At 51.2% G+C, this 12,713-nt stretch overlaps 1 protein-coding gene across 12 annotated transcripts; it reads left to right on the top strand.

Moving 5' to 3' along the window:
* The first annotated feature begins 257 nt into the window (after nucleotides 1-257).
* LOC137842610 (FYVE, RhoGEF and PH domain-containing protein 2-like) lies at nucleotides 258-12,504 on the top strand. Of its 12 annotated transcripts, none has more exons than XM_068656883.1 (17): nucleotides 258-550; nucleotides 3,546-3,765; nucleotides 4,402-4,482; nucleotides 6,396-6,544; nucleotides 6,925-7,081; nucleotides 7,204-7,342; nucleotides 7,850-7,908; nucleotides 8,120-8,181; nucleotides 8,270-8,450; nucleotides 8,834-8,926; nucleotides 9,263-9,342; nucleotides 9,421-9,514; nucleotides 9,587-9,679; nucleotides 9,921-10,046; nucleotides 10,240-10,386; nucleotides 10,652-10,795; nucleotides 10,881-12,504. In XM_068656883.1, the coding sequence occupies exons 2-17, from the start codon at nucleotides 3,568-3,570 to the stop codon at nucleotides 11,109-11,111; spliced, it is 2,034 nt and encodes a 677-aa protein (XP_068512984.1). In that variant the 5' UTR covers nucleotides 258-550; nucleotides 3,546-3,567; the 3' UTR covers nucleotides 11,112-12,504. The 12 variants fall into 12 exon arrangements, with proteins under 12 accessions (XP_068512984.1, XP_068512983.1, XP_068512985.1 ...); XM_068656882.1 differs by having other exon boundaries at nucleotides 3,542-3,765; XM_068656884.1 differs by having other exon boundaries at nucleotides 3,450-3,765; nucleotides 8,120-8,170; nucleotides 8,304-8,450.
* The last annotated feature ends 209 nt before the right edge of the window (nucleotides 12,505-12,713 follow it).

Below are 12,713 nucleotides of genomic sequence, written 5' to 3'. Positions count from 1 at the left end.
GCAATGTTCTGTATATTTAGAATGCTTGATGTTCTTGTGTGCATGTTGGTGGAGCGTAGACTCCCCGCACACCCAGTGCCGTTTACTTGCCTTTTATACCTTTTATAAATATTACTAAATTCAGATTGAGTTGAGACTTCATTTATAACACAGCCACTCTGCTGCTGCCCTGCCTTTGCTGCCGCAGCCGGGTTGGGGACAGGCTGAACAAATTCCCAGTGTTTTTGAGAGCTTCTCCTTGCAGCCTGGTGCGCTTCCTCTTTCCTTTTTGAGGCCGTGCCAGATAAAAGCTCATCTGCTGCAGAAGGGACAGCAGCTGGTCTGTGCTGTGGGTCCCAGGGACACCTCAAAGTGGAGTAAGGGAGGGAAAGGCTCAGGGCCGTGGCCAGGAGACACAGTCACCTGCCCCTGCAGCTCCATCCTTACACCTGGGATCTGCTCCCAGCTGACGCAGCCTGTGCCATGGAAAGGGAGGCAGGCAGTGGAACATGCTGAACCTTGTGGCTGTTTGAAGACTGTGTGTAAGAAGGAAACGTCAGGGGCACTACAGGTACGTTAGGGCTCCACGTGGTGTGGGTTTTGGAAAGAAGACCCGTGGTGGAGGTTGTTTGGAGGCTGTGGGGAAAGGCAATTGGGGAATTTGTTTTTCTTTAGCACTCAGATTTGCCCTGTAGCCTTCCTCATGCTGCAGGTCATGGAGCAAAGTCTGAAAACCTTAGCTAGGAGGTGACTGACTTTGCTGGAGGTTTCTGTGCCAGAATCAGGTTTAGGCTCAGTACCTTTGCAGTTAGCCTGCCTGCTGAATGTTGTTTTTCTGCTGCCTCTGGAGAAGAAGATTTTGGTTTGCAAACATGCAGACAGTTCTCACCCAAGGGCAAGCACAGCCTGGGGCGGTAGGTGTGCACGCTTCCTGCCATAGCTCCACCAGTACACCTCCAGCTTCCTCTGCAACTCTTCAGAGCAGCCCCACGAGCTCTGGGCCAGCAGGTAGACTGCTGGGCGCTTCACAGTCCTTGGAAATCCGCTACTTGAGTGTCTTGGAGGGCCTGAGCCTCAGACACCAGCTTCAGACATCCAGTTGTTTGCAGCAGTATGACCCCTAGGAAGGGGAACAGAAAGCATCTTGCAAGGGAGTGTGTGTGTGGAGGGGAGTCAATGCCTTTCAGGCTGTGTGGCTGCTCCATAAAACAGCATCTTCATTTGAAGCATGAGCTGGGACCTGCAGATCGCATGGGATGACAAACAGCATAGGCCAGAATCAGGGCTGGTGATATGCCTTGCTCCAGTGAGGTGGTTCTGAGGCTTGGGGTAGGTTGTGTTTGTGGTCAATGCCTAGGTTTTCCTATCTGCTAAATAGGGATACCGAATCTTGCCTTTTCTTGTATCTGTGAGGTGCTCTCAGTGAGCCTTGGTTTTGCAGCCCTTCCTAAAAATGGTGAGACATAAGATTTCCTTCTGCTTCAGGTGCTTTGCCTACATTGTGTTCTCTGCTTGACCTTTGTGCTCTGGAGGGCTTCAGAGTAGTATGGTTGTTCCCATGGTCCTACAGTCACAATTTGTCTTGTGATATTGTGTTGGAACCATTTGTGGTCTTTGATCTATCCCCATTTTGCTGCTGCAGTGTGTTTGTTGTTTGCATATGTTTGAGTTAGGGGAAATAAAAGTAACTTTTATCGCTTTTAGAGGAAGCTGTAGAACCTGGAAACAAGTTTTCTGGAACAGAAAACAGCGTAGCCTAAGTCAGCACAAGTCATACTGCAAATAGAAACAGAGAAGTTCCCTGTTGGATCTCAGCAGTGGATTTAGGCTTACACAGGTCTGGAAGGCACTGGGAGAGATGGATAAATCATCTCTATCACATAAAGGGCTATGACTGCCTCCAAGGACAGGTGTGTGTGTCTGTGGATGCACTCACGAGCTCACAGACACATGCTGGTCCATGTGGGGATAGATCTGTCCTCCTCTTCAGATGAGTGTCTGCTATTGAGTCACTTCCTGTCTGCAGCTTCATGATTTTATGTCCAGTTTCATCCTGCTTTTCTCCTCCTCCTCCTCACTCCATTCCTGTCTGCAGGCCACCACTGGATGTCTTACTAGTTTCTGCCTGGAGGAATTTACTAAACAACCAGCTCTTTGGTGACAGACAGCTCACTGCCGTCACCTTCAAGGTGCTGCTCTGTATTTGTCTTTGCCAGAAAAGAGAAGAGAGAAAGCCACTAAAAGATCACCCTTCTGCAAAAACACAGACCTTCCTCAGGGCTGAGACCTCTTGGCTATTTGGCTTTTAAAGTCTTGTGCCCAGGACAGTTGGTTCCCTGCTTTGGCTCTACAGCAGCAGTAGACAGAAAGCCAGAGCTGTTCCAGTGCTGCAAAGGACAGGTCTGCACTTTGGGCATTTAACAGCTGGGAGCAAGCAAAGATCCAGATGCACCATTTGCTGACACCAAAGCTAAATGGCGTGGACTTGAAGTGGAAGAGGATCCTGCTGGGAACAGGGATGATGCCCCTCCATGGATAAACAGTACAGACAAGCTTTGTCTGACATGTATCCTAAGTGATGGTGTGAGCCCAGAGATGGAAGTGGTATTCATGTGGGATTTGTCCTGACCCTGGGGAGGAAGGTTGAAAGGATAAGGTCTGGGATGATCAAGGACTGGCATTGCCTTGAAAGTTGTTGAGTTGGTGAGAGGTATTCAGAGGCTGTCAGGTTTCCCAAGTCAGGCCCTAGCACAATTAGTAAAATTAGTTTTAAACTAGAGATCCAGACTGGAAGTGGCTTGAAGAGCACTATGCCAAGTCAAGCCTATGGAGACATGGGGAACAAGTTGGCAGAGACATATATCTGGGAAGAAACACTGAAGTGGGAGGGGAAAACCTCCAGGTGATCTGTTGCAGCCCAGAATTTTGGCTGCATTCAGCAAAACGTGGTGGCATGTTTGTGTGTTATTGCATGGAGACATCAGGAGTGGCGAGGAGAAGAGCCTGGGACAGGGCAGAAAACCCAGCAAAGCTTCAGATTTCAGATTGCTCCCACCTAGTGATGCCTGAGAGGAAGTGATGGGCTGTGCCAAGGAGATATGTGGCTTGTACAAGTCTGGAAGGCTAAGATGGCTCAGGCTGCCTGTGAATAGGATAAATGGCTGAGCTGTGCTCTTGTAGAGCAGGATGGGGATTAACCACACCAGCAGGAGGAACCAGGAGAGGAGAGACTGGATCATGTCACCCTCAGACTATGTATAGGCTTTCAGACACTGGTTTGTATCAGCAGGGTTGTGGCAGAGCAGGGTAGCATCAGCACTGAAGTGCTGCCATTTCCTACCATCTTGCTTGAGGATGGTAGCCTAGGCCAGCTCAGGACAGTGCTGTGGGAAAGCCAGCCTATGGGCTGGCAGCCGGGAGGCCTGCACTGTGCTGGGGCATCTGATCGTGCTGGTTCCCCCCCCTTGCAGGGTTGGCAAATTCCCCTGGAAGGACTAACACTCTCTGCATGGCCAGGCTTATCCTGTGACAAGCCAGCCCCAACAGCTTCCAACATTCTCAGCCAGCCAGGGCCAGAACTTCTCCCAGATGGCTGCCAGGCACCAAGCAGAGCAAGAGAGTGAGGAGGAGGAGGAACGGCAGAAGAGGAAGGCCTCAGCAGCAGGGCAGAAAGAGCAGCAAGGTCATAAGGGGCTTAGCTTCAAATGCCTTCGTTCTTTCCGACACAAGATCAGCGGGGACAACTGGAGGAGGCAACAGGATCCAGGCCTCGAAGCTGGCAGCAAGGTGAGCTCTGGAGGTGGTTCCTGGTAGGCTGATGGGTGCTCACACCCAGTTGTGTGTGCTGGATCAGAGCTGAGGTCTCTGCTGAGCAAGTCACTGCCTGTTCAAGGTCTGGTGCAGGGGGTGACAGAGAAGTGGCCCTATTCCTGGTGCTTTGGGCACAAATTCCCTGTAGTCAGATAGATCCAGGTAAAGCTTGTGTCTTCTAGCTCTGATATAACTATAGCATGGTTGGTCCCACAGCGTCACCCATGCCAATTGCAGATGCATTTCTGCAGGTCTCATTCAGAAGCCTTGGTGGAACTGCAGACCATGGGGTTAACCTACCCCATGCTGCCCTACTGTATGAGATCACTAGGCCTGTATTGCCCTAGGAGAAACGGACATGGAGAAAGGAGTGACCTATAAGAATGTGAGCCAAGCTTCCCCACAGCCTGCTTTGTTTTCACACAGTTTTGTTTTCACACTCAGTTTTGCTGGATGCTTTGTTGAAGCCCTTCCTTTGCCCTGACCCAGAGTAAGGTCCACTTCCAGCTGCACTGTGGGCTTTGAACCCTGCGGAACAGAGCTGGATCCCCTCAGGCTGTTAGGGACAGCTCACATCACTGCCCATGAGACTGAGCCCTTCTCCTCATGCAGGAGCCAGAGGAAAAGAAAATCGCTCTGGAGCTGCTGGAGACAGAGCAGGCTTACGTCAACCGCCTCCACCTTCTTGACCAGGTGAGCTGGGGAGCAGAAAAGTGCATGAAAGCCTGGGAAGTGATAGCCCTGCTGCAACCAGCCCCGACTAGCACAGCCTGGGCAGCCCACGCTGACAAACCAGGCACACACTTAGCAGTTGTCTTGTTCTCCTTGACAGGGCTGGGATACTGTGGCAGTGCCTGGGCTCAGTTCAGTGTGCGCACAGGCCAGGAACTGTTTCCTGGAGGTTATGGAGAGAATGAATCTGTGCAGATGTGAGCCTTGCTGGGTTGCTGGTCATCACAGCCAGAGAATCACAAAATCATAGAGTCATAGAATCACAGAATTGTTTGAGTTAGAAGGGACTTCAAAGACCACTAAATTCCAACTCACCTGCTGCGGGCATGAACACCTTCCATTAGACCAGGTTGCTCAAAGCCTCATCCAACCTGGCCTTGAACACTACCAGGGATGGGGCATACACAGTTTCTCTGGGTAGCCTGTGCCAGTGCCTCACCACCCTCATAGTAAAGAATTTCTTCCTAATGTCTAATCTAAATCTACCCTCTTTTACCTTAAATCCATTACTGCTTGTCCTATTCCTGTGCTCCCTGATAGAGTCTCTCTCCAGCTTTCTTGTAGGTCCTCTTTAAGTACTATAAGGCCTCCCTGGATCCTTTTCTTCTCTAGGCTGAACTCAATGCCAACTCTCTCAGTCTATCCTCATAGCAGAAGTGCTCCAGCTTCTGATCATCGTTACAAGACTCCTCTGGACAGGTCCAACTCTAACAGGTCCATGTCTTTCTTCTGCTAGGGGCTCTAGAGCTGAATGCACCACTGCAGATGATAGGGTCTCATGGAGAGCAGAGCAGGGTGGGAGAAACACCTCCCTTGACCTGCTGGCCATACTTGTCATGCAGCTCAAGATACGATTGGCTTTTTGGGCTGCAAGCGCACATTTCTGGCTCATGTTCTGTTTTTCATCCACCAGTACCCTCAAGGCCTTTTCCACAGGGCTGCTGTCTTTTCACTTCATCACCCATCCTGTATTTATGTTTGTGATTGCCCTGACCCAGGTGCAGGCCCTTGCACTTGGCCTTGTTGAACCTCTTGAGGTTTTCCCAGGCCCACCTCTCAGTCTTGTCCAGGTCTCTCTGGATGGCATCCCTTCCCTCCAGTGTGTTGACCACACCATGCAGCTTAGTCTCCTCAGCAAACTTGCTGAGGGTGCACTCAATCCCATTGTCCATGTCACTGACAAAGATGTTAAACAGTGCTGGTCTCAATACCGACCCCCCTGTGGGACTCTGCTCCTCACTGGTCTCCACCTGGACATTGAGCTGTTGTCTGCAACTCTAAGTGCAACCATCCAATCAATTCCTTACCCACCGAGTGGTCCATCCATCAAATCCATGTCTCTCCAATTTAGAGAAAAGAATGTTGTGCAGTGCCATGTCAAGTGCTTTGCATGTGTCCAGGTAGATGATATCAGTTGCTCTTCCCTTATCCACCAATGCTTTAACTCTGTTGTAGAAAGCCACTAAATTTGTCTGGCACTATCTGCCTTTAGTGAAGCCATGTTGGCTGTGACAAATCGCCTCTCTGATCTCTGTGTGCCTTAGCATAGCTTCCAGGAGGGTCTGCTCCATGGTCTTGCCAAGCACAGAGGTGAGACTGACTGGTCTGCCAGGTCTGTTCCCTGGGTCTTCATTTTTTCCCTTTTTAAAGATGGGGTTTAAGTTTGTCCTTTTCCATTCACTGAGAACTTCACCAGAATGCCACAGCTTCACCAGACTGCCACAGCTTCTCAAATATGAGGGGTAGTGGCTTAGAAACTTCATCCACCAATCCCATCAGGCCCTGTGGATGCATTTTGTCAGGTCCCTTGGGCTTGTGCACATTCAGGTTCCTTGGATGATCTCAAATGTGATCTTCTCCTACCTTTCTTTCAGGTGTTCTATACAGAGCTGATGAAAGAAGCCAAAAATGGGAAAACAGTCCCAGAGGAGGTGGTAAAAATGATCTTCTCCAACATTTCTTCCATCTACCAGTTCCATGCCAAGTTCTTCCTGCCAGAGCTGCAGAAGCGCATGGAGAATTGGTGAGCTGTGGGAGGGGAGGGTCCAGGATGCTTGGGTTAATTTCCCAGAATAAAGGAGCAGTGGCGAATTTGGCCTCCCAATAGGACTAGAGAGTTCAAGCCTGTTTTGCTCCAGACATCTTTGTGCTGGACAGCACTTCCTTAAAACAGTCCAGCCCAGATTAAGCTATTTCTGAAAAGCGGAGTGACATCTCATGTGGCTTAGGGGTGTTCCCAGGAATGAATGCCAAGGCTGGCTGGCCATGTACCTGTTCTAGAGAGTGGGGAGTTGTATGAGGATGTAGCCATAAACCTCTGTCATGCATAAACTGCCCCCCTTTTTTTATCTCTTGCTGTCCATCTTCCCTACGGTCTGAGGAAGCTGTGGTTCCCTGCTGCAGGAGCTCCCACCCAAGGATCGGGGACATGATCCAGAAGCTTGCACCATTCCTGAAAATGTACGGTGAATATGTGAAGAACTTCAACAAGGCTGTGGAGCTCATCACCGTTTGGACAGAGAAATCACTGCCCTTCCAGGAGCTCATTGCTGACATCCAGGTGATAGGCCATGGCAGTGTGGGGGGACCACAGGAATGCTTCCCAAAATCTCCCTCTAGGGAGGAAGCAGAGGAGAGTAGGAACTACTGTGTTTACTGTTTCTTTCTCTGTGCATGGGTCAGAAGAGGAAGGTCTGTGCTAACCTAACACTGCAGCACCATATGCTGGAACCAGTGCAGAGGATCCCACGCTATGAACTCCTCTTAAAAGACTATATCCAAAAACTGCCGCCTGAGTCCCCAGATCGGAATGATGCAGAGAGTAAGAGCTCCTTGCTGTAGCCAGCAGTGGGGTGGGTTGGTGGGGGAATTGACAGCTCCTGACATTGTACATGGGCATCAGGCTACCTGGGTCCTCTCAACAGCTGCTCTTGGATAAACCTCTGAGTATGACACTTTTCTGACCCCTTTAGGGTTTGTGAAAGTTGTTGGGAAAGGTGGGTGATGGTTCAGGATAAGGTGCGCTGCTGCAGAGCATTTCCCTGCAGGGAGATCTGCCACGACCAGGGGAGGTATCACAACCATGTGGATAACAGCAGTTCCCAGTCCAGCTGGGATGAAGGATAAATTAGCACCCTGTGTTTCCCCACGACTGCCTGTGCTGCACAGCCTAGCAGGACCCAGGCACCTGTGTGGTGCTCAGGGCCATTCAGATGGTATCCAGGGTAGGACAGCAGCCACTGCACGTGCAGTTGCTGGTGAGGACAGATGCAGGAGTTTTCTCCTACCTCTCCACAGCAGGAGCTTAACTTTTCTCTTTTCCTTGCAGAGGCTCTGGAGTTGATTTTCATGGTGGCCAAGCATTCAAATACAGCTATTGCTGAGATGGTGAGTGCCTGTCACAGCTGGCAATGCTTTGCAAATCATGGCATGGTGATTTGCTGGCACTCTGCCAGATTTTCTCATGGCCTCTTTGCTGTGCAACTCAGAATAGAGCAAAACCCTGCCCAGAATGGGGCAGGGTTCAGCCGGGGAGGTTAGACTTTGCTTTTGATGTCTGACCCCCATCTCCCCGAGCCTGGGGAAATAATGTCTGTAGCATCAGCTGTGTTGTGACTGGCTGTTTCCAGGCTGGAAGCTGCTCGTGAAGGTCAGTCTGGGGTGAGTGACATGTGCCATCTCCCCCGGTACTCAGTAGCTGGGCTGGGGCTGGAGGGGATCCAGGTATGACAAGGTGTTGGCTGTTCAGCTCCCTCCCAGACAGGTTCCCCTGCCTCCCCCAGGAGCGGCTGCAGAACCTCTGGGAGGTCTACCAGAGACTGGGCCTTGAGGATGACATTGTGGATCCCTCCAATGAGCTGATCAAGGAGGGGCCAGTCCAAAAAATCTCAACCCGCAACAACAGCACATCGGAGAAGTACCTGTTTCTGGTGGGAGCCAAGATGCCAGGGGGAAGGGGCAGGGAGCAGGTGGGATAGGGATGGCAAGAGGGGCAGACAGCTTGGACAGGGGTGGTGGTGGCTCATCTCTGTATAGAAAGGATTATTTCAGATCTGTGGGGTTTGAACACCCTGGTTCAGGGCTCCATGTGTTTGGGAACCTCTGATTCCCTGGGGGAGGCCAGAATCCTGTAGTGGTTTCCCTTTGTAGGGTGGGAGAGGGCTGGGGCAGAAGTAGGCACCTTTTAGTCCAAATCTTTCCCAGGGATCGGCTCAGCTCCTAGGGTCTGAGGGGCCCTTGATCCTAGTGAACCCCTCAGCCCTGAGCAGATAGGTTGCTGGGCACAGACCCACACTCTTCTTCTCCTGCACAGTTCAACAACATGCTGCTGTACTGCGTGCCTAAGGTCATTCAGGTGGGCGCTGAGTTCCAGGTCCGCCTCCGCATTGACATGGATGGCATGAAGGTCAGACAAGCCCTTTGTCTTTTTGCTTTCCCCAAGGCCCTGGGGAGCAGTTTCAGAGGCTTCCTCCAAATGCAGCCCTCTCTGTGGTGTAGTGTGGCTGCTACCTTGTACTTCCTGGGAAGGGAGGAAGAATTTGGAGCCAGAGTTGATGTTGTGGGTGAGGGGGACTGGTTGCAGCCTGATCCTGTGAGATTGCACTGAAATATCATGCACGGATTTGAGGGGCTGAAGGGCTTCTGCCTGAGGGAACTCCCTGTTACTCACTTCACAGATGGAGGTCCCTTTGAGCTGGATGTTTGTTCAGCTGTTTCCCATGTTCTCTTCGGTGTCTCTCAGGTGCAGGAGCTGAATGATATGCAATTCCCTCACACCTTCCTAGTCTCGGGAAAGCAGCGGACACTGGAGCTGCAGGCCAGGTAAGGGAAAGAGTGATGGCCCCATTTCTCCTCAGGGAGGAGGGATGCCAGCTTATCCATCTCGCTTTTTGCACTTAGGTCTGGGGAGGAAATGAATGCCTGGATCAAGGTACAGCTGAGTGCTGTGAGAAGTGGCACATCCCACACCAGCTGGATGCCTGGGTCCCCAGGGGTGCTTATCCCCTACCTGTCAGTGTTTGGGTATCCCCCCTATCTGTCCTTCCAGCCCTGCCTTCCCTTCTAGGCTTTCCAGGATGCCATTGACAGGAAGGAGAAGAGGAGTGAGAGCTTTAAGATGGTTGTGCGTGGGCTGGAGACAGGAAACCCCACACTCAAGGTAACCCTTCTGTCCTTCCCATGTCCTGTCTGCCTCCAGCACCCCCATACGCTGAAGCTCAGGGAGCACTTTGAGCACTTTGCTGTGCCTCAATTTCCTAAGCTAAACCCTACAGAACTAGTGGGGGCAGACTGGGAAGGGACGAGTAAGTGCAGAGGGCCTGAGGAGGCTGAGAGAAGTGTGAGCAGGACCACCCTGACCATGGCTAGCCAGCCCCAGCAATGCCATTTCCCACCCTCAGACAGAAGAGCTGGGCTGCCGAGCCCCACAGTGGGTGCGGGACAACTTGGTGACCATGTGCATGCGCTGCAAGGAGCCCTTCAATGCCATCATGCGCCGGAGACACCACTGTAGAGCTTGTGGATACGTGAGTTACCCTCTTCCCCAACTCTTCCCTTCCCTTCTGGCCTGAGCAGTTGGGCCAGGAATGCAGCCTTTGTACACTCTGCACCCCTTTACCTGGGTTCAGGGCTGTTTCCTGTCCCTCAGCTCCTCATGGAGTTATAGGGATGCCCCAGTTTTACCCTAGCCCCATCAGTGTCCATGCCTGATTGTTGTAGGTGGTGTGTGCTCGCTGCTCAGAACACAAGGTGAAACTGCAGTATGATGGGAACCGCCTAAACCGTGTATGTCAGGAATGCTATGTCTTCCTGATGGGCCACGTAGTGCTGGAGGACCAGGAGTGGAAGCACAAAGGCATCCTGGAGGTCAGTTGTACCCCTCTCTGCCCATCCTCCCTGTGCCCTGCTCCTCCAACCTCTGCTGCCATTCCCAGCCCTTTGATCAGTGCCCTTTCTGCCTCCACTAACACTGGGTGTTTAGAGATTTGTTGGCTGTTTTTATTTTATTTTATTTTATTTTATTTTATTTTATTTTATTTTATTTTATTTTATTTTATTTTATTTTATTTTATTTTATTTTATTTTATTTTATTTTATTTTATTTTATTTTATTTTATTTATTTTTTGGCAGAAGGGAGCTGCAGAGATATCAGGCAGGAGTCTTCTGTGCAGTTCCCTGCAGCTGCTGGACAAGAACGGCAAGGGAGGCATGAGGGGCTGGTTTGTTATCCCATGGGATGATCCCCTTGTGCTGTACATTTATGCAGCCCCCCAGGTAAGGCTGGGCTCAGCTCCATCTGCAAGGGGGCAGCCCAGTGCTTAGATTGCTTGCCTTTCATTGCTGTGTTCTCTCTTGGCAGGATGTCCGAGCCCACACCTCCATTCCACTGCTGGGCTACCAGGTAAGGGACCTGCCACAGGGCAAGGCCCAACACCTCTTCCAGCTGGCACAGTCCCAGCAGGTCTATACCTTCCTGGCCGACACAGAGGAGCTGAAACAGCGCTGGATGAGGATCATGGCACGCTGTGCTGCAGGGATCATACACCCAGAGGAGGGTGAAGATGTGGACTCATGCAGTGAGGCAGAGTGAAGCCAGGCCCAACTCCTGGGCTGCCTGGTGGGTCACACCTACCCACCAACACCTCCTGTTCATAGCCAGACTTAGGCAGATCCCCCACCTCTCTGTACTTTAATTTTTCACTGCAAAAAGGGCAAGGTGGGGGTATGTTTGTCACCATATGGACAAGCCAACTCCCCCTCCCCTCCCCTCCCCTCCCCTCCCCTCCCCTCCCCTCCCCTCCCCTCCCCTCCCCTCCCCTCCCCTCCCCTCCCCTCCCCTCCCCTCCCTTACCTGAAGATGGAGGTACCTAGGATGTGAGGTGGGGGGAAAGCCATGGCATTCGGGAGAACCCACAGCCTGCCTGGCATTGGTCTGCTGCGCTGTGCTGCCGCCTGAGGGCAGCACAGCTTTCACGCCTCAGCTTTCCTCCAAGCCTGGTGGTAGATGCCATATGGCAGACATAGCCTGCTGCCATAAATCCTTCTTCTTACCCCAGTGCAGTCTAAGGAGCCTTTATGGAGGTTGTATTTTCTGGAGTGTCCTGCAGGATTGTCAACAGAGACTGTTCCCTGGCATAATCTTACCCATAACCAGGCCCAGTCTTGCACCCTGCTGAGACCAAGCTGGTGGCTTGCCCTCACCCAGCTCGGGGACCTTAGTCCAGGATTTAGGATGCTGCTTTCCCAGCCTGTCAGCACTCCTGGCCTCACAGTGCTGCAGTCCCATGGTGTGTGGGTACCCTGTAAAAATGGACACCCCCATCTGTGTCCCTGTGGTGGCCTGTACTCTGCCCATCCCAGACTTTCCCAGGACCTCAGTCTGCTCACAAATGCTTTTTGTAATACACCATAAATGTTTGTTCATTGTCTTTTGTATTATAAAAAACAAGGAGTTCTGTTTGAGGAGCGAAAGTTGCGAAAGCTCCCTGCTGAAGAAAGGAGCTGTATAATACTTGGCTAGACACTATGAAAATTCTTTTGCTTAATGTAACAAAAAAGAGAACCCCCTCCCCTTCTCTCCTTCTGCATCTCAGTTGCCTCTTTTGTTCAAGGACACTGCTGCAAAGCTCATATAACCACCTCCTGATAAATTGCTAAACTAGTGTATCAACATCCTGCCTTCCCGTCTCACACTGGGCCAACATGACCAAATAAAAATAGAAGTTGAACCACAACACCAAGGAAGACTATGGCCTTCATCTTCACGGCCACCAGAGGGACAGAGACGACCCCCTAGCAACAGTGCGCACAGTCGCAGAATATACCAGGATGTGCTGCGTAATCCCGGAATTACCAAGATATAAAAAGGGACCCTGGCGGGAGTGAGGTGCGCACCGTTGGCGGAGCCGAGACTCCCCGGCCGCCCAGTGCTGTTTTGCTTGCTGTTGGCTTACTCAATAAATTCCTTTCTATGGTTAATACAATGCTCTCTGAAAAATTAATTAAGGGGGCAACTTATAACAAATTTGGTGCCATGACTCGGATGAAGGCAATTTGATTGAAAGACCTTCAGAGGGGGCGCCCTGCTGATTTCAGCAGCCTTCGCTAGGACTACTTTAATTCAAATCCTTCACTGACGAACCCTAAATTCAACAACAAGCAAATAAAGCCAGCAATCCCAAGTAATCTTTGT

This window comes from Anas acuta, chromosome 20, assembly GCF_963932015.1.
Source record: "Anas acuta chromosome 20, bAnaAcu1.1, whole genome shotgun sequence".
Classification (NCBI taxonomy): Eukaryota; Metazoa; Chordata; class Aves; order Anseriformes; family Anatidae; genus Anas; species Anas acuta.
This window is presented reverse-complemented; position numbering and strand designations above follow the sequence as displayed.